The 22,044-nt window shown below is 41.7% G+C and overlaps 1 protein-coding gene across 1 annotated transcript; it reads right to left on the bottom strand.

Annotated features, from left to right (window-relative positions):
* Positions 1-279: 279 nt before the first annotated feature.
* On the bottom strand, positions 280-8,284 carry SNX12 (sorting nexin 12). The gene is made up of 4 exons (XM_060086804.1): positions 7,990-8,284; positions 3,262-3,357; positions 2,602-2,726; positions 280-2,192 (listed from the first exon to the last, which is right to left on the bottom strand). Exons 1-4 carry the CDS (start codon positions 8,152-8,154, stop codon positions 2,090-2,092), a joined length of 489 nt encoding a protein of 162 aa, XP_059942787.1. The 5' UTR covers positions 8,155-8,284; the 3' UTR covers positions 280-2,089.
* Between the last annotated feature and the right edge of the window lie 13,760 nt (positions 8,285-22,044).

Genomic DNA, 22,044 nt, shown 5'->3' with positions numbered 1-22,044 from the left:
CAAATTAGCACACACCCACAAGCTTAAAAACCAAATCTGCTAAATGTGACCCAAACCACAGTTACTGAGACCTATGGCTACTTCCTGCAAGCAGATGCATTACCTCTGTGACAAAGTCAATTGCGTGTTGCAAGAAAGATAGGTAAATACTGCTACAGGCAGCTAGGATTCTGCTTTTTTTTTAATTTAAATGTAAAAATTACTTATCACTTCAGGACATTGACCATGTTGTATAATTTCTGCACAATACCCAGAATATCCTAGAAACTAAAAAGCACTAAATTTACAACTTAAGCAGGAAAACAGAGGCTTGCTTCACAGTGGTTTAATATGAACAGAGTTGAATATGACATTGTCTGACAGAAGAATGAACATTTTGCTGAATAAAAGCCCCGAGTCAGGATATATACACAGCAGAAATGGGGCCTCAGGCTCTCAGCACTTGTGCACAATGAAAGGAGGAATCTTTTTTTTAAAAAAAAGTCAATAACAGAGGATACAAATGAAAAAGGCAGCAACAACACCAACACTGGGAAGTTGGGAAAGGGAGCAGAGCCTCGCTCTAGGGGCCGCTCAGGCCCTGGCACAGGCCCGGCAGCTGAAGAGCTATCTGTGTCGGGGAACTTCAACATTTAGATGTACTCCAAACCCCACATCAAAATCCAATCCTAATCTCTCCGATCAGGGTCTTGTCAGACTCAGTAATCTTTTCCCTCAGGACCCTATATAAAGAATTCCAGTCCTTCCATGATAGGGTGTCTAAGCAAAGAGCCCCCACTTTTGACCTGACACCAGAGTTAACCTGCTCCCATCCCACCACTTGGGACAGATATCGGGCCCAGCAAACAAACCACTACATCCCAGACAGAAGCCCAGGAAAGTCGCCAGCCTCAAGAAGCTGCCTCAGACTCTAAGTTTTAAGAAATCTATACCCAGGTGCTAATCCTACCTCAGCTTCCGGGGAGAATGCTGGGGTTCCATGGCAAACAAGTGCAGGCAGTTCAATAACCCTGTGACCAAGCTGGGGAGGGCAGCGACAACTCTTGCCCCTAAGCCCCATCAATAGCTCAAAGTGCTTAGGAGAAGTCAGAGACTGTGTGGTTTGTTCATGTGTTTTCTGTCTTGTGGCAGCACTAAATGGGATGGGGGGAAGGGAGAATGGAAGGAAGAGAGTGGTGATGCCCTTCCCTACCACCGGGAGGTACCTAGAAAATTATCCACTCCCACCCTTCAGGGAGTTACCTGGCAGTGGTGAGTTTCCCATAGCCCTCAAGCCTCCAAATCTGCAAAGCTAACCCATAAAAGTAGCAAGGGCTTGGGGAGGGAGAACTGCCAGCCCAGCCCATTCTGACTCACCTGCTGGTGAGTGAGAACAGGCAGCCAGAGCGGGGAGCCACAGAGGAAAGGGGCTAGGCAACAGGAGCTCCCCAACTGCCCTATGGCTTTCTTCTGACTCTGAAGCAGCCATGATGATGGGTCTAGAAAACCCACATACCTTGCTCCACACAACAGACTGCTTAGACTCTAGAATTACTGCCATGAAAAGCAACAAGAGAGACAGAAAGTACAACAAAAGAAACTCTTGAGAAAACTGGGAACGGGCCTAGAGAAAATGAGAGCTTTTCGGTCTCTGCCACCTTCCCCACAAGGAAAAAAGTTCATGCAGGTAGGAAAGGCAGGGTCTTTCCCTGCTCAGTGTTCCTGGTTAAACCTAAGAGTAAGAAAAATCCCCTGGACTTGCAGCATCAGTATGTACCCAAGTGCCCCACCAGCACAAGACCCACCCCCCGCAAGGTTAGCCTTCTGGCATGGGTAAATGCCCAAGAAATTGCCTTCCAGTCCAATCCCCCCACCCACCCCCCAACCCCAAGCAAAGGGCATCTGCCTGTGGTTTCCCACCTCTCCTCAGAGGAGAGGATCCTAGCAGAGTGCCCACGGTATAGTCAGGTACCAAGGAACACAATGCCAGACAGTCTATCAGGCCAGGGGATGGAGAGCCAACTTCAGATCAAAGAGAGAGAGAGAGGCTTAGTGTAAAAACCAATGTCATTTCAGCAGGAAAGTAGAGGGCAAGTGGTGAGAGGGGCTCCTACTGGCGCACCTTCCCAGGGACGTAGTTCCTGTCAATTGCCTCCTCCTGCAGGAACATGTGTAGGCAGCGTTCGTTCTGAGCCAGTGGGTGCCCAGCAATTCTATAAAGAGACCAAGATGGTTATCAGTAGTATCTGGGATCAGAGAGAATTCGCAGAGGGATAGGGCTGTGGATGTGGACAGGGGAAGAAGGGCAAAGTCAGCCCTGAAGTTCAAGCAAGTAGAGGACAGCAGCAGGGTACCACTTCAACCCTAATATTGCAGAAGGGAAGGGGATAGAGGTGTAAGGTGGGGGAAATCCCTAGACACATCCAACATGCAGCGCTTATTCAGGCCCTGAGGTACAGGATTGGAATTCTGCTCAAAGGAATGGAGTTTTACTGTCCAGTGAGCCCAGCACACAATTGGCACCACATCATATTACCCATTACAAAAGAGGAAAGAGACGAAACATATAGAAAGACCAAAATGGCAAAAGTAGCAAAAGGAATCCCCAGGAACTTGGCTTACTTGTTAATAAACTGTTCGAGGCCCTGCCTCCTTTCTTCAATAAAGGACTCCTCAAAGATCCCTTCATCTCCTCGAAAAGGGAGCTGCCGCTTCAAGGCTTTCCCAGGCAGTGGTGGTACTACAATCTGTAGGCAGACGCAAAATATCAGTCACACAGGAGAGGACAGAGACAGAATAAGGTGGTAAAGCACTGTACACGTCATTTCCTATTAGGCATAGGGCCCATCCTATGCCATAGTTCAGCAACTTGCAAGAACTGAGGTCATAAGAACAGTCAGGGGGTGGCTCAGGTCAAAAATTAATCCAGCTCTGTTTCTGTGGGAGGACAGGTTTACCATCTCAAAAGAAAGGAAGTAAACTCCAAATATTCTTCACTTTCTTTGACAGTCCACTACCATCCAAAAATTTAGCTACACTTTCCATTTTTAGCACCTAAAGGAATTAAGTTGTATGACTTTTCTAGCCACTAAGTCAACTAATAGTTTTTCTTTACAATTTCTCCTGAACTTACCACTTTCAAGTTTCAAAGGGTATCACCCAGATCCAATATATTGGAATTTGGTAGACAGAGGGTGTTCACCCTCTCTGTTGCCTTCAAGATTTTATAAAACTATGCAGATCTCCTCTCTCAAGGGTACCACACAGGAAACAGGGCCATACCTTACTATCTCGCTCCAGCTCATTTTTTAGCCACTCGAAGTCACTGTAGCGCCGTCGTACACAGGACTCCTTCAGCTTGAAGATAGGTAGGTTTGTCTACAGGGAAGAAAGAATGTGAGAGAAGAGAGATGGTAAGAAGTGTCAGCCTGTGATGGCCACCTATCACAACCACTTGGACAGGTCTTAAGAAAGAAACAGCGCCTATGGATCATGTTCCTAGAACCCTTTCAAAACACCACCAGGTGAATACCAATCCTTACCACATCCAGCCTTGTCACAGGTGGTGACTAGAAGTCCCTTGCTGCTTAGAATTTATCCTACAAATAGATTTGAAGTTGTACATAAATATGTATGTACAAAGGTTTTCACTGAATTTTCTCATTTGTAATAATAATAAATGTCCATCAACCGATAACTGGTTAAATAAATTATGGTACACTTGTACAGTGGAATACAACTATGAAAAGAATGCAAAAGATATATGTGTCCCAGTATGGAAAGATATTAAGCATTAAAATCAAGGCACACAACAGTATATACAGCCTGCCTCTATTTGTTTTTAAAAGGGATATGTATACATGTATATATTTATATTTATGAATTAAATATTTATGAAAAGATACTGATAACAGTGATTGACTTTGGAGAATAAGACTAGACAACTGGAATGGGTAGGTCACATTTTTCATTGTGCAATTTGAATTTATCATATGCATGCATTTCACTTTCAGTTGAAAAGTGAATTTAAGTTCCCTGGAAAGAACAAGAGATAAGCACCTCCAAATTATGCTTTCCTCTGCTTTTCCTGTCCAAATCCTCTCCATTCTACAAGCCCAGCTCAAGTCCCACTTCATCCAGGAAATCTGTCCTGACAACACCAGTTTAATTTATTGGTCTCCCTCTCCTCTGAACTCCTATGACACACAGACTTTAGTACTGCCTGACACACCACTGTTTGAAGCATTATGTTAGTCTTGCTACCTAACTAAACTATAATTTCATTGAAATCGGGAGCCATGACTACTGCTGGATCTCCCTAAATGCAGATTATGCAAGTTACTCAGTAAATACTCAATTGATTAATAGTGGCCCTATGTATCTGTTTACCCTCTCCTTATCCAGAAAGTGCAGCAGAAATAGCACTTACATTAAGTTGGCTTACCGTGGCTTGCTCCCTGATATAAATCGGCTTATTCCCACATCTTAATCACTGAGAATTTTCCCAAGGCTCCAATGGCAACAGGAACCTCCGACAAACAAAAAGCCCTGATCCTCATTCCTATCTACAAGTTCTAAGTAGAAATGGCCAACAAATGTATTAATACTGACCATATTTCCCACCAGTCAATTCAAATCAGTAGATGGAAAAAAAAGGAGCTAGTTTCTCTCCTTTCTCCACGGCTAACTCAGAGCAGGTAAAGAGCACTGGAGCTACGCTAGAGCTTCACACATTCCTCACTATGTCATGCTTTGTAGTCCTCAAGTCTGGAAACTGTCTTTTCAGGATCTAGCTCTAGGTATAGGGTATCAAAAGCCAAATAACTGGCCAACTTACATTAGTTACAACTCTACTCAGGATCAAGGTCCCAGGAATGTCAATGGGTTGAAGTGGAGTGAGATATACGTAAAGTAATATTACCTAAACTATTTTTTAGAATAATAAATAAGAAAATGGAAACAGCGGTTTCTTCAGAAAGGGGAACCTCTGGAAGGCAGAGGGAGAGAGGGAGACTTCATTTTTACAGTACAGTTGACACCGGAACAACACGGGTTTGAACCGCATGGGTCCACTAATACACAGATTTTTTTCAATAACTATAGTATATCATTTTTATACCTTTTGAATTTTGTACCATGTGCATGTATTACTTATTCACAATAAGCCATTATAGAGAACATTCTCAGAATCCTGCACAAAATATATATGTGTATCAAATAATCACATTCTATACTTCAAACCTACACAAAGTTATCTGTCAATTATATCTCAATAAAGCTGAGAGTAAAAATAATCATTCAAGAAAAAAAGCCCTTCAGTATCATGAGATTCCAGGTGTCCACCAGAGTTCATTACAAATACTGTGATCCCCAAACAGTAGAACCTTAACCAGCAGGCCTTTACAGAAGCCAACAGAAGGATCTAAGAAAAGAAAAAAAGTGCTGAGTAGATTCTTCCAAGACACAGCAAAACCACCCACTGCCATTTTGTGAACTTCCTCCTTTGACTTACAAAAATGCTATTCTTTCCCCACCCCCACAGGATGGTGACAGTAACGGCCTTTCATCTCAGCACCTAGCCATCTATGGAAGGGGATACTATGTACTAGGATACTCTCTCAGCTCCAACCTACAAATTATATGAGGAAGACACGACTGTGTAGTACAGCATATAGAGTCCTTTGGCTCTGATCAACACAAAATCAAGGGAAAGGAGAGAAAGAAGCAAAGTTCAAGTCCACAGGACAACTGACATTTGAAAAGTTCCATACATATCTTGTTAAGCCACCAGAATACCTCTCCAGACTCCTTATTTCTTGGGGTGGGTATTCCTTCCCTGAGCTGTTATACAAAGAAACAAGTCAGTGCCATCTGCTTCTACCATACACAATGCTTAATTCCCAAAGCCCATTCTCTTGAGTCTCATGCTCCCTATAATGCCTACCATGATCGGTCACTTAAATTAGCAATTTCAAACCAAATGATTTCACCAATTTTCCCCAAAACAGAGTTCAACAAAAATATTAAAAGCCTATATGGCCATACAAAATTAACATAAATACAAATTAACTCAAACCCACAGAATTAGGAACTGCCATCAACCCTATCATCAATCACTATACAATTAGTAATTGTGGAAAAGACTGATGAAAATCTTAGTGGGTAAAAAAAAAAAAACTTGCACACTGAAGTTTTGCAACTAAGTATTGCCGAAGAGACTAAAGTGTGGTGGAAGGAGTATGGTGGGCTTTGGAGTCAGACGGACCTGGGTTCAAATCTCAACCCTGACACTTATTAGCTACGTGTACTTGGGGAAATTACTTAAACTGCATTCCTCCTCAGTTTTCTATCTATAAAATGGTGTTTTTGTAAGGATTTAGAAACTAAAGCCTAGTTCAGTGCCTGGCACACAGTAGGCACTAGATGAAGTTTCTGTTTTATTAGAATGCCTGAAGTAGAGAACAATTCCATTCATAATCCCTACAGCCCTTGGGTAATACATCAAGACAATGTCTCCAAAACCCCACAGCAGAGAGTTCTTACACTGAACAAGTTATGCCCAGGATTCCTCAGGTAATTAAGTTCTCTGCCATTAACAGTTCCCAGCTTTTATCATATTTTGAGGGCTCTAACGTCCATTCTTCCCCAAAGAGATGATTTCAAACAGTTCTTATATAGACAAGTTTTTCTCATTTTTTTCTATTTGCATTTCTTTCTGCAGTTTGGACTTTGCCAAACTTGGAATTTGGAGATCATTGCTTCTTACTTAGGTTTCAAAGCCCAGGTGGGAGAGCACACTCTCTCATTCAATTCATTCATTCAAAAATAAAAGCACATACACTCTTTTAGGTCTTCAAATGCTGTTTGAGCAGCATGCTGTCCATAGAGAATATTCTGGCCCTCTAGTCTGAGAAGAAAACATAAGGAAAATTAGGAAATGGCTCTCAAACTTTTTTGCCTGTAACCACTTCAATGGGGCCAAAGAAACTGCAAACCATGTACTCTGCACATTCCATCCTTGCATCGTGGACTAAGAACTAGAGAATAAAGTCCTCTGTAATGCACACTGGAAGAAACCACTCCTGGGGCAGTCCTGAAATGTCATATATTAAAATTAACTACAGACTAGGGACTAATATAATGAATCCAAAAGGTTAATCTAGGGCAGAAAGGGCAAATGGCCATTCATATACAGAAATGCCAAATGAGAGCCAGTAAATATTGAAATAAATATTCTGGATACTTCAGATCTAAAGGGTCAGCCCAGGATGAGGGCAGCGACTGACAATCCGCCAATCCGAGGGCAAGGTCAGGTTTTCCAGTGAGCATGTAGTACCTGAGAAAACTTAAGCGTTAAACACTTCTCTCCTTCAGATGTTAATTCTACACAAGTCTGGGAAGCACTCAGTCTCAAGGAGACTCCCCTTCTTATTTCTGCTCCACCAAGCCCACTGTCCTGTCTCCCATTCCTGGAATCTCTCTTCCCTTTAATCTAGGCTTTGCTCAACTCCATCATCCACGGAGACCTCATTAAGAAGAAGCTCCTCTGGGCCTTCCTGTCCCCCTTCTTCAGACTGACTTCCCACAACCTAGTTTAGTTATGGGACCCCGCAGCATATCGCCTTGGCTCTCCATCCCCCGGCCCTCTTCCACTCCTCCTTCCCTCCTTCTGTCGCTACAGTCCTGATTTCTATTTCCTGGGATTCCTCACTCTAATCCTCTCCATCCTTCCCCACCGTCTCCAGCCATGCTTCACTTCTTGCTCATGGGTACTTGTTTTCCCTCACGCCGGTCCGATGTCCCCCCTCAGGAGTTTTCTGTATCCTTGGGCCACAACCGAGTGGGCAGCCCTCTCTGCAAACCTATTAAGCCCCTAAACCCCAAATGACCCCTCCAGCGTCTTCTCCACCGTTGGCCGTCCCTATGGCAGCCTCACCCCCCGCCCTCCCCCGCCCTCCCCGCCCAGCCGCCCGGTCCTCCCTCAGCTGTCTCCCTCACCCCGTGACTCACCCGCATGCGAACCTCATAGGTGGTGAAGCGCGCGCGGCCCACGCCCACCGTCTGTGGGTTAAAGATGTCGATCTCCAGGAAGTTACTTGGCGGCCCGTAAGCGTCGGTCAGGTCCTGCGGCTTCGAGTTAAGGCGCCGAGTGTCAGCTACTGCCGTGTCCGACATCTTTCCGAAGGAGAGACCGGGACCGGGGAAGGGGGGATGGGGGACAGAGGCCGAAGGCACGAGCGCGCACGGCCCCTCCCGCTTGCAAAATAACCAGCCAACCCACAGACTGCGGCGCCGCGCACGCGCGCCCACGCACGCACGCACGCACGCACGCGCACGCCGCCGCGGCCTGGGGCCCGGCACCCTGAATAGCGGCGAAGCGGACGGCTGGAAGTCCTGTACCGAGGAGGCGTCATTCAGACTTCCGGGCAGTGTTTGTGGCCGCCCCGGAACCTGCGTCTCCAATACGCACCCCCAGTATCCTAGGAAGCACTACAGGGGAGATCCGCCAATCGCTGCTCTTCAAGCCAAGAAATTGTCTTATACTGTGCATCAATCAGCAGCGGGCACTGCCCCGCAAGCTAGGATCGTACAGTGATAGGCCGAAGCCCCGTGACCTGAATAAGTCCTGGTTTTGCGCGAAAATAGAAGGGTGGTTTCCCGACGGTGGGGTTTCAACAATGGTACTAAGAACCTAAAACGCAGCCCGGCCACTTGTGCCACTAGTAGTTTCAATTCATTTCACACACAATTGAGCACTCAGTGAGCGCTACTTATGGTGCCAGGAAAGCAGCGAGGATGGGGTATACAAAGATGATTTCTCATTCTCACTTTTCAGGAAAATTGGGGCATATCTTCACCCTCCACTTGTTGCCACATAAAAGCTAATTTCAGGTGTACTCGGATATTACATTTCTCAGCAAACTGAGGGCATTTATTTCAACACCTTCTATCGCTACTCTGCGAAGTCCAAATTTGGCGCTGCTCTGAGGTTGCTTACAGCCCATGATGGAGATAGAATATGTGTCTACATGAGAATATCTATAGAAATACTAATATTTGTATGACTAATTTACACATGGCCCACAGGAAGAGGGTAGTGCCCACAGTAAAGGTGGTGATTTTAGGTCATCCTTTCTCCTCCTTGCACCAGCCCTCTTCTGCTCAAAAAAAAAAAATTTCCCATATCATTGATACCTGAAATTCTTTCAACGGAGTACAAGGCCCTATAATTTCACAGTTATTTAATTCAATTTAAGTGATATCTCCTAAGCAACTACTTACACGTCAGGCACCATGCTAAACACTAAGACCTAGAGTTCAATAAGAGAGTCCCCGCCCTCAAGGAGTTAATGTTTTAGAAAAGGAGATGAGTAAATAAACTAATATAATGTGACAAATACAAAATAAGTGAATATTCCAAGCAGCACATAGGACATGAGTAACTGGAGGAATTAAGGAAGGCTTCCTGGAGGAGGAAACATCTGAGTTTGACAGACATGAAAAGACAAACAGGAATGGAAATGGGGAAAGGTAATTTCTTGCAGAGGGAATAGCATATTTAAAGTCATCCAGATAAGAAACAGCATGATATTTTTAGGCAATTATCACCAATTCAGGTTGTGTAGTGGAAGTGCTTAGAGAAGTAGCCTGGCTGGGGATGGGCAGATGAGGATGATCCTTCTATATTAAGCAAAGGATCTTTGGTTTTGTAATGTAGACAATAAGAAGCCACTGAAGGATCTTCAACACACACACACACATACACACACACACACACACACACACACAGAGAGGCATGATCAGATTTGTGTTTTAGAAGGATTATTTTGGAGGCAACATGGAAGATGTATCTGAGTTGAGTGTGACCAGTTATGAGTATCTATTGATACAGTAGTACTTGGAATCAGATGATGGTGGTGGGAATGGAGAAAAGGGAAGAGAGAAGGCTGAGACTGAGGAAATAAAATAGATAGGAGTTGTATCTGATAGATATGGTGGTAGTATAGTGTAGGGCTTAAATGTGTGAGCTATGGACTTAGGCTGCCTGGGTTTAGATCATTGCTTCCTAGATGTATAACCTTGAGCATGTTATCCAACAAGTTTTCCTCCTCTGTAAAATGGAAATAAGACTAAAAGCTACCCCTGGGGCTTTTGTGAGAATTCAATGAAATAAAATATGTGCAAATAGTAAGTCCTCAGTAACTATTAGCTATTATTACTATTTGATGGGAGAGAGAGAGAAAATAGATAAAATGACTCCTAGGTTTCTGAGGTAGGTAACTATGTGGATTGCTGGTATCAACAATCAAAATTGGAATTACAGAAAGAAGAGTGAGCTTGGGAGGGAAGACAGTGAGTTCAATTTAGATAAATCTGGGGTGTCTGTAGGACATCCAAATGTCCAGGAGGCAGCTGGAAATACAGGCCTGGAGCTCGAGGGTGTGACTAGAATTAGAGATTTGGGAATTATTAGCATAGAGTGTAGAAAGAAAAATGTGAAGAGGCAAGGACAGAATATTTAAAAATTGATGAAGGCATGCAATGTTGATGAGAGTGTAAATCTGTACAATCTTTCTGGGAGGCTAATTGGCAGTATGTATTTAAAAAAAAAAAAACAACCTTTGACCTCAGGAAACTTGTAATACTGGTTGTCTCTGGAGAGCAGAACTGGAGAACAGGAGTCAGGGACAGCAGGGAGAGTTGTTTTTCATCTTCATTTAATTTATGTTTAAGTGCTTTTGTATTGTAAAAATATTTTAAATGGGAATTCCCTGGCGGTCCAGTGGTTAGGACTCAACTCTTTCACTGCTGGGGCCCGGGTTCAATCCCTGATGGGGGAACTGAGATCCTGCAATCCATGGGGTGCCGCCAAGAAAAATTTAATGTTATTTATCAAAACTTTTGGCTCAAAATTTTCACCTCGATCATAAAACTCAGTGTCTTGTGTAAATGGCCAAATTCAGGGTTCTCCTATGTATCCATGTAAAATAATGTTCTTATATTCGTTGATATGGAATGATGCCCAAGAAAAAAGTGAAAAAAAGCTGGTAAAAAAATACTGTAGACCATGGCGGTCAGCAAGAACAAGCGCCTTACAAAAGGCAGCAAAAAAGGAGCCAAGAAGAAAGTACCATGATTGAAGCTCACGTTGACGTCAAGACTACCGATGGTTATTTGCTTCATCTATTCTGTGTGGGTTTTACTAAAAAATGCAACAATCAGGTTCAGAAGACCTCTTATGCCCAGCACCAGCAGGTCCACCAAATTCGGAAGAAGATGATGGAATTCATGACCCAAGAGGTGCAGACAAGTGACTTGAAAGCGGTGGTCAATAAATTGATTCCAGACAGCATTGGAAAAGACATAGAAAACACTTGCCAATCTATTTATCCGCTCCATGGTGTCTTTGTTAGAAAAGTAAAAATGCTGAACAAGCCCAAGTTTGAATTGGGAAAACTAATGGAGCAACATGGTGAAGATAGTAGTTCTGGGACTTCCCTGGTGGCACAGTGGTTAAGAATCTGCCTGCCAATGCAGGGGACACGGGTTCAATCCCTGGTCCGGGAAGATCCCACATACTGCGGAGCAACTAAGCCCGTGTGCCACTGAGCCCATGTGCCTGGAGCCCGTGCTCCACAACGAAGAGTAGCCCCCCACTCTCCGCAACTAGAGGAAAGTCCGCGTGCAGCAACAAAGACCCAACACAGCCAAAAATAAATTAACTAATTAATTAATTAATTAATTTTAAAAAGGGGGAAAAAAGGTAGTAGTTCTGGAAATGCTACTGGGGATGAGACAGGTGCTAAAGTTGAATGAGTTGATGGATATTAGCTGCCAGTCCAAGAATCTGTTTAAAATTCAGACTTTTAATGGTGACAAGTAAAAGATCTTATTTGTGAAAAAAATATTGTAATATGATACCATTTGTATTACTGTATATGATATATATAATAATTTTTAAAAACTAGAAGCATATAAATTAAAATGTTAGTGGTAGTTACCTCTGTGTGGTGGTGGGGTTTCAGTTTTATGTTTTTATTTATAATTTTCTAAAGGACCTGATTTTTAACAATAAACATGTACCCTTTTTAATCAGAAAAAATAAAACTATTTCCATCTGGGAAAAAAATTAAAGGACAGGCACAGGAAGAGAAGCTTGTGAAGGAAACCCAGGAAGGAATTTTCGGAGAGGTAGAAAGAGAACCAGGAGACAATAGTGATCTGAAGGAGTGGGATAAAAAATGTTTCCAAAAGGAAAGTAGGTGGTTAACAGTGTTTAATACAGTAGAATGGTCAAATAAAACCTGGGAAATGTACACTCAATTTGACAATTACCTAAAGATGAGAGGTTTGGTAGAGCGCTGGGAGTAGAACCCAGATTGCAGCAGATGAAGAATTGAATCAGAGGTGAAGTGGAAACATTTAGTACAGACTATTCTTTAAAGAAGCTTGCCCAAGATTTGAGGAATGTGGTAGCTAGAGAGCAATGCATTGACAAAGAAGGATTTGTTTGTCTGTTTGTTTAAAGAGAAAGGAGGCTTGAATATGTATAACGACTGGGGGGGGGAAGAATTTCATAGAAAGAGAGAAGTTGAATATACAGGTAAGTAATAGGAAAAGGCTTAAAATCAAATAGCCCTTGGAGAATTGCGAAAGTTAAATTCACAATGAGGTGTAAATATACGGTCTTTTTTTTTTTTAAGAGAAAGATTTGATAAGGTGGAGAGGAGAGTAGCAGGGTACTGGGCTAATTAAATATTTTGCAGTAATAATGCAATTGACAGCTGTTATCAGCTGGCTCCCATACACACACACACACACACACACACACACACACACAGAATAGAATAGCCAAGGCAAATCTCTTGGCAAACAGGTGACATCAGAGCATGATGTGAGAGCAATGCGCGTTTTCCTCTCATTGGATTTCTTTGACTATGTTCATTCTTTGCCAAAAGGAGTCCAGTGTTGGGAGGGGAATGAGAGAGATTTAGGATCCTCAAATTGGAAGGAATCTCATTAGTTCATCCTCCTGCCCACAGGCAATACTGGACCTTAATCAAACATACATCTATCCATCTTTCTGCCTTTAAAATTTTCCCAAAGGAGATTGCACAATTTCCGAATCAGTCATACACAATCATACTGACAAGAACTTCTTTCTAGTCTCTATTCAGACTGTCCTGAGGAATTGGCAAATCAAGAGCCCCTATAATTTGGAGTGTTTGTGTTCTTGGGAGCAGGGGTCTGGAACTGCAGGGACGGAGTAGGGGGAGGGTCTGAGTGTAAAAGAGGTAGTGCAGAGAGGAAATCCAGAGAGCAGGGCTCATGACATACAGTCTACTCCAGGGAATGTTGATCCAGAGTTTACCTGCCTTTCTATGGAGCCCCGCTCTCTTTCTGCACACATCCATCCAACTGCCTACTACTAGTAGTGACTTCTCCTCTTGAAGTTCCTTTAACCCTAATTTCACCTGGTGCCTCCCTAGGGATGTCTCTACTTTAACTAAATCCCTTCTGAAAGTTGGATGAAATGTTAATGAAACATTTCCAATGTTGATGAAAAGTCCTTTAAATACTCAACTTGTCTACTTAAGTTGGTGACTGTATTTACTTTACTAAAGTATCTCTCAATCGCCTAGGGGTGAGGGCAATCTGAGGAAAAGTGGTGTGGCTTAAGTGTGTATCTATGCATGTTTATCAGGTGTTACTAAAGACCTAACCCTTTAGCTGACAAGAGTTTGGCCTCCAGCTTCCGTACAGGTGTTTGTTAATTATATAATGAATCATCTAGCAACAATAAAACCTGGAAAGATGATAATGTTGCAATTAGCCAGCTTTCTCCCCTTAATAAAAGCTAACATTTATTGAACACTTACTATCTGCCAGGCACTCTTTTAATCACTTTATGTATTTTAACTCAGTTAATCCTCAGGACAATCCTATGACATAGGTGTTATTTTTATAGCTGCACTTTACTAATGAGGCACAGGCAGATTAAGCAATTTGCCCAAAATCACACAGCTAATAAGTGGTAAAGTCAGGATTTGAACCCAGCCAGTCTGGTTTTGGAGCCCAGGTTTTCAACCTGCCTCCCAGAGAAGATCCTTTTAGCCCATACAGGGCTAAAAAGGAGTCATCATAAAAGGAGTAAGATGGGAAAAGAATTAGGAGAGGAAAAAGGAGAGAAATAAAGACCAAAAGAAACTGTTCAGGGGGTAGAATGTCACTAACAACAGCTTAGTAACATTCTGGTGTAAGTTGCCTGCTCCTGCCTAGATGTTCTTCATCTGGCCTTTAATCTGAAACTTTTTGTATTGAAGTCTATCTTCTTTTTTTTTTTTTTTTTGCGAGTATGCGGGCCTCTCACTGTTGTGGCCTCCCCCGTTGCGGAGCACAGGCTCCGGACGCGCAGGCTCCGGACGCGCAGGCTCAGCGGCCATGGCTCACGGGCCCAGCCGCTCCGCGGCATATGGGATCCTCCCACACCGGGGCACGAACCCGTATCCCCTGCATCGGCAGGCGGACTCTCAACCACTTGCGCCACCAGGGAGGCCCGAAGTCTATCTTCTTAATACCTATGATAACTTCAAGCCTATTTAATTTCTGCCCATCCTTCAAAGCCCAGTGCAGGTCCCACCTCCTCCATAAAGCCTCCATATTCATCTAGTCTACAGTAATCTGTACTTTTGAAATTTTTTACAGACTTCTTGTCTGTAGTGTTCATTTGGCTCTGACTCGCATTTTTAATTAGTCTTGTGTACATTTATGTCTCATCTTACCAACCATACCGTAAACTCCCTAAGGGAAGAGACTATGACTTTTATTTCTCTTGCATCGTGTATCCCCCATAATGCCTAGCATGGTGTATCGCAAATAATAGGCACTCAGCAAATATTTGTTGGTTAACTAATTGATTGGGAAAGGTCAGAGACTACATCAAATCTTGGTTAACCCCCGAATCATTAGTGAAGAACTATGCACTCAATGTGTACTCAATAAACATTAATAATGATTACAAAATCATTCAAAGAGTTTTTATAGAGCTTCTACAGTGTGTAGAGAATGGTGTGTGGGGATAGAAATTAAATACAGGATACAGCTTCTACCTTTGAATACCTTAGCTTAGTCTTTTCTTACTACTTCAATGCACACTATCTCCTTTCTCTGAATTCCTGCTGCATTTGAAGTCAGGACTAGCTATCACTCAGTTGCTGTCTCCCCCAATTCGACTGCAAACTCCTTGAAGGAAATGGATAACACTGTGCTGGGACCATAATGGAATCACAGAATTAGAAAGGACTTTAGAGATTTCCCTATTGTCAAACTTCCCACCCAACGCAAAAATCCCTTTTGCAACAGCCCTGATTCAGCTCTTATTTAATTATATACTTCCAGTATCAAGAATTAATCAATATAGGAAGCATAGGAGGAAGAATAGGCTCAGGAGCTACATAATGAGTTGGATTCTGACTACGTGCAGTTTACTGTGATTGTTAGACAACCAAGTGGAGGCAAACAGCTGAAATTCAAGTCTCAATCTCAGGAGAGATGTCAGGACTGAAGATAGAGACTTGGAGTCTTGGGTATGGAAGTAGTAGTTGAAACACTAAGATTAAGACTACTAAGGACAAGGGAACAAAGCAACCAAGGACAAAATCTCCGAGAATTCCTCTACTTGGAAAATGAGAGGAGAAATCAATGAGGTGAGAGAACTAGAAGATGAAGAAGAGAGTTTTAAGCAGAGACTGGTCACCAGAGTCAATGGAGGATGGATCAATGAAATTAGAAAGGATAAGACTGAGATAAGGTTATTTCATCTGGTGATTAAGAAGCCAGACGTTTGATGACCTTGAAGAGAGAGGTCTCAGTGAAGTAGGGTATATTTTGACTTTACTCTTGTTACCTATAATGCCTAGTTCAATGCCTGGTTCAATACATATTTGTTGAATAACTGAATAAATGGTTGGAAGAACTGTAGTTCCTGCTAAAAACAGGAGGCAATGGGGAAAAGTAAACAAGTGAGCCTTTCTTTTTCTCTGAAGCAAGAGGAGAATATGGGTCATAATATAGAGAAATGTTAAGGTGAAAAAGAAAGGGGCAATGATTTTCCCCCCAAAGTGTGAAGTAAGCTCATCTGAGATTCTCTCACAGGTTTGATGGAATAAACTCTCAACCGGTAACAACTATAAACTCTGGACAAAATACACAAAATACACACACACACACACACACACACACACACCTGAAAGCTCCAGAGAGTAAACAAAAGTAGGCAGATATTGGATGGAGGTTGGAACTTAGAAGAAGGGAACGGCAGGGGCCAGGATTCCCATTTTTATGGATTTAGCCTGAGGGCGTGCTGTAGTCATCAGCCACAACGCTAAAACTACAACAGGAAACCCTCATCTTTCTAGCCTAAAGAACCAGAGGACAGAATCTGGGGAAACGACAGTCTCTAGAAAATGAGGGGGTATATCAGAAAGACATCCTGAGGAGGAGCCCTAAATTATCTGTATAAATTCCTCCCAAGACTTATCCTAAACCATGCATGCACAGGGTGGACTGAAAACAACTTTCATCTAAGACTAAAAGAATGGAACTGAGATTTGAGCTGCCACCCACCACAGGCAAGGCAGGGTTTTTAGTTTGAATCTAACCAAGTTAATTGCCTGCTGAAACAAATGCATCCTCACTCTTCAGAGAAGTATAACAGTATCCAGAGACTCCACAAGATAGCATTCACAATGTCCAGTAAACCCTCTAAAATTGCTCACTATATGAAGAATCAGGGAAATGTGGCCCATTCTCAAGGGAAAGACAATTAATGGAGGCCAACCCTGAGATGATGATGCTCAATGAGGAGAGGAAAAATGCCCTGGTAATGAATGAAGAGATAGGAAACTTCAGCAGAGAAATAGAAAATATAAAAAGGAACTACATGGAAATTCTAAAACTGAAAAACACAATATCTGAAATTTAAAAAATTAACTAGATGCACTTAATAGCAGAATGAAACACCAGAGGAAAGAGTACGTGAACTTGAAGGTACAGCAATAAAATCTATCCGATCTGAAGAAGAGAGTTGGTTGAAAAAAAATGAATAGAGCCTTATAGACCCATGAGAGAACATCAGTGGTCTAAAATATGTGTGATTAGCATCCCTGAAAGAGAGAAAAGACAGAATGGGGCCAGAAACACTATTGGAAGAAAAAATGGTTGAACACTTCCCAAATTTGGTGAAGGACATATATTTAAAGATTCAAGCTCAGCAAAGCCCAAACAGGATAAATATGGAGAAAATTGCCCCTATGTGTATCATAGTCAAACTGCTGAGAACCAAAGATCAAGAGAAAATCTCGAAAGCAGCCAGAGAAAAACAGCACATTACATATAATGATTCAAATAACAATGGACTTCTCCTCAGAATCTATGGATGCTAGAAGACAGTAGGAAAACATCTTTAAATTACTGGGGGAAAAAAATCACTGTCGACCCAGAATTCTATGTTCAGTAAAAATATTCTTCAATAACAAAGGCAAAATAAAGACTCTCTTCAGATAAAGAGAGTCTCTCTCATGCTTATAAGCCTTTATTCTTGCTGTTCCCTGTGTCTGGAACACACAGTCTCTCCTCTAGTCCCCTCCCTATCTTCAGCCTGCTAACTCCTACTCATCCTTCACAACTAAGCTTAAGCACCACTTCCTCCATGAAGCCTTCCTGATACCCCAAGTCCAAGTTAGGTGTCCCTCACTAATACATCAATAGCCCCCCACATTTTTCCAATCTTAGCATTTATCATGCTGTATGTAATTACATGAGTTGATTGTCTGTGACCTTCACTAGACTATATGTTCCATTAGGGCATGCACCATGTTTTCCTTATTGGTGTATTTACAGTGCATGCAATAAGCACTCAATTAATATTATTGAATAAAGAAAAGAAAGTCTGATTCCAAAGTATTTTTTCCTTTCTACTATGCCAGGCTGTCATCATCGAGAGGGACGTCCTGACGCTACTATAAGACTGACTACTATTATACTGTCTTAAACTTTATGGAGAAATCTACTGTGCTTTGAAAAACTGAAGCTTTCATTGAACTATCGTTTTCCTGTGATTTCATGGGCAATTACTGTTTGGAGGCTATCCATATGTGCTTAACATAGATCCTTGGTAATCAATGCTTGTGAAAATCCTCATTCAATACCACTTCAAGATAAATGACGAGTAACGTGGAAATGATTAAACTATGGTGCATTCAACTTATAGACTATTATGTAGGCACTAAAATTATATTTATAAACCTGTGTAATCATTTGAAAACACACTTATATGTTAAGTGGGAAAAAGACAAAACCAAAAATACAAAATTGTATGTATGGTGTGATTACATTGTTTTTGTAAAAAAAAAAAAAATCTGTGTGGAAGGGAAAAATAATGCTGGAAAGAAATATAGCCAAATTATTGGCTGTGGTTTTCACTGGGTGATGGAACTACAGTTAGTTTAAACAATTCTTTTCTGTATTTCACAATTTTTCTTTAATAAACACATTATTTAAGCAGCATTATTCCTATAGTGAGTGTGGGGAGACTTTCTTTTTTAAAAAGTTTAAAATAGAAAGTCTAAGGGTAGGTAGAGGTCCCCTGATATACCAGACGACAATCACAAGTAAAACAGGACTGTGTTTAAGCCTCCTTTCTCTTTAACTTGTACCTTAATGGCCTGATACCACTCATAGATTAACTAAGTGCATGACCTTGTTGAAGGATGCTATAAGACTGGCCTCAGGAAAAGAAGAAAGGGGATCAGCAGTGGAAACTGCCAGAGGCAGAAGGAGAAAGAGACTAAGCAAAGAGATCAGAGAAAGTAAACATAAAAGAACAGGAAACGGGAGGGGGGAGGGAAAGATAAGAGGATAGGTATATGTATATACATACTTTCATACATTGGCACCCGCATGAAAAAGAGGAGCTGGTCATGGATTTTTATTACAGGCATAGCTAGCATATTTTTCATGTTATTTTATTATTATCTGTATTAAGAGTATGTGTGTTTGTGCCTCGTGCCTCACTATTCCCCAGGGGCACACTATGTATTTCTTCAGCCCACATGTGCTGTCATATCTGCCTGATGTTGCCAGGGAAGATCAACTGGACACTAGGTCTGGACATTCTGGAGCCTACTCTGGGAGCAAATTGCATAACCACGTGCCTATCTACGTGAGCTATAGATTTAGCAGACTATGTGGGACAGTCGGGAACATTCTGGGTGATAAAGGAGATCTGGATGGGGATTCGGGAAGTCCCAGAGGCATTTATGGAAAACAAGAAAGTAGATTAGTTCTCTCCGGGTCTAAACCCATTTATGACAAACAACTCGACAGCTCATAGCCAAGACTGTTTTTGTTAAGATATTCATATTATTCTGTTGACTTTGTATATTGCTTCCGTCATCCTTGAAACTTTCACTGGGCTAGTGGGATGGCTGATGGGGGGGGTTCGATTATTAAATGTCATGCGAGAGTGTTGGAATTAGAAGTTAATTTCTACATGGTTTGGTTTGAGTATAGTCATTTCCCAGAAAGGATTTCTAGCAACCTTGTCTTTTCTGTATGATAATCCATCTTTTAACCCACCTGGAAATCAGGAACAAGGAGACTTAAAAGTAGGACATGTAAAGGGACTAACACAAGATCTTACATCATTCATTGACCTTTAGAGGGTGGATGCAATTGTCTTAGAGCTCCTGATGATATAATCTGTAGGGTAAAAACTGTGGCTTCCATTACCGTATGCTAGAGTCTTGCACCATCCAATACAGTAGCCACTAACCACATGTGACCAAATTTAAATTAAATTAAAACTTCAGCTCCTTAGTTGCCTGGCCACATTTCAAATGCTGAATAAGCACATGTGGCTAATGGCTACTGTATTGAACAGAGCATATATAGAATATTTCCATCATCATAGAAGGTTCCATTGGACAGCACTGTGAATCTAGACTCACAGGATGGTGATCTGAGGATCAGGCATCTCTGCGTCTGCATGTAAAGTGACTTTTAAAAAAATTGTATTGGGGTATAGTTGATTTACAATGTTGTGCTAGTTTCAGGTGTATGGTAAAGTGAATCTGTTATACACATAATATATCCACTCTTTTTTAGATTCTTTTCCCATATAGGCCATTACAGAGTACTGAGTAGAGTTCCCTGTGCTGTACAGTAGGTCCTTATTAGTTATCTATTTTATATATAATAGTGTATATGTGTCAGTTCCAATCTTCCAATTTATCCTCCCCCCCCCCTTACCCGCTGGTAACCATAAGTTTATTTTCTATATCTGTAACTCTATTTCTGTTTTGTAGATAAATTCATTTGTAGCCTTTTTTAAGATTCCACACATAAGTGATATCATATATTTGTCTTTCTCGGTCTGATTTACTTCACTCAGTATGACAATCTCTAGGTCCATCCATGTTGCTGCAAATGGCATTATTTCATTCTTTTTTTATGGCTGAGTAATATTCCATTCTACATATGTACCACGTCTTCTTTATCCATTCCTCTGTTGATGGACATTTAGGTTGCTTCCATGTCCTGGCTATAGTAAATAGTGCTGCAATGAGCATTGGGGTGCATGTATCTTTTCGAATTATGGTTTTCTCTGGGTATATGCCCAGGATTAGGATTGCTGGATCATATCGTAGCTCTATTTGCAGCTTTTAAAGGAACCTCCATACTGTTCTCCATAGTGGCTGTACCAGTTTACATTTCCACCAACAGTGTAGGAGGGTTCCTAAAGTGACTTATTTTTTTTCTTACTTCAGGTTGTCTCTTTGCATCAATGTGCTCCGAGTGACACCAGGGAAACTAAGGCAGTTTAGCAGACCTACTAACCCTCTTGCCACACACACACACACACACACACACACACACACACAAACACACACACAGATAAGAATTCTCGCTTGGGGAATGGCTAAATAAAATGTGACATATTCGTTAAATGGAATACAATACAGCAGTTACAGGGAATGAGCCAGAGGTATCAATAAGGATAGATCTCAAAAACATTTTTGTGTGAAAAAAGTCAGTTGCTGAATGTAATCATTTATTGCACACAAAACAATACTACATTTTTACTATGTAAGAGTATTTTTTTAAAAGGTCTAGAAGAGTACATATCAAACTAATGACAGTGCTAACTTCAAGGAGGGAGGAAAGGTGAATGGGATAAGGGACCAAAGGGATTTTTTTTTAAAGGGATTTTTAGATTTTTCTGTAATGTTCTAAAATTTTAAAGAAAATCTATTTATGTATTACTTGTGTAACTATAATTATTAAAACAGGACACAAATTTATATACATAACGTGAATATAAATATGTAAAAATATGGTGGTGAAAAAAATAAGGGAAGTATACAAAATCCTAACGATAGTTGTGTTAAGATGGTGGGTTTGTGGGTAATTATTTTATTCTATTTCTCTATTTTTTAAAAGTTTTTTTTTGTTTTATGGCTGTAATGTTAATACAATAAAAATTCTTAAATAAAAAATGAATCCAGGGACTTCCCTGGTGGCACGGTCGTTGGGAGCCTGCCTGCCAATGCTGGGGATACGGGTTCGAGCCCTGGTCCGGGAAGATCCCACATGCCATGGAGCAACTGAGCCTGTGTGCCACGGCTGCTGAGCCTGCTCTAGAGCCCGCGAGCCACAACTGCTGAGCCCGTGTGGCACGACTGCTGAGGCCCACGTGCCTAGAGCCCATGCTCCGCAGTAAGAGAAGCCACCACAGTGAGAGGCCGCGCATCGCAACGAGGAGTAGCCCCCCGCTCGCTGCAACTAGAAAAAGCCCCCGTGCATCAACTAAGACCCAACACAGCCATAAATTAATTAATTAATTAATTAATTTAAAAAAAATGAATCCACCTTTATTCTGCTGACATAGTATTATCACACATTAGATGTAGTTCTTAAGAGGCAGTGGGCTCTGGTATACAATTAGTGCCAGAAATAACAGCTCAATCTCACTTATGTAAAAAATTTCAATTGTCCTTGGTGACA

The sequence above is a fragment of the Mesoplodon densirostris genome, chromosome X (assembly GCF_025265405.1).
Source record: "Mesoplodon densirostris isolate mMesDen1 chromosome X, mMesDen1 primary haplotype, whole genome shotgun sequence".
In the NCBI taxonomy this organism is placed as follows: domain Eukaryota; kingdom Metazoa; phylum Chordata; class Mammalia; order Artiodactyla; family Ziphiidae; genus Mesoplodon; species Mesoplodon densirostris.
The sequence above is the reverse complement of the archived record's forward strand: the minus strand, read 5'-3'. Positions and strand labels throughout refer to the sequence as shown.

Excerpts from the sequence above, each read along its gene's own strand:
- SNX12 (XM_060086804.1), bottom strand. The coding sequence starts at position 8,154 with ATGTCGGACACGGCAGTAGCTGACACTCGGCGCCTTAACTCGAAGCCG. Across the intron at positions 2,727-3,261 it reads AGCTGGAGCGAGATAGTAAG|ATTGTAGTACCACCACTGCC; the intron begins GTATGGCCCTGT and ends GTCTGCCTACAG. Across the intron at positions 2,193-2,601 it reads CTCGAACAGTTTATTAACAA|AATTGCTGGGCACCCACTGG; the intron begins GTAAGCCAAGTT and ends GTCTCTTTATAG.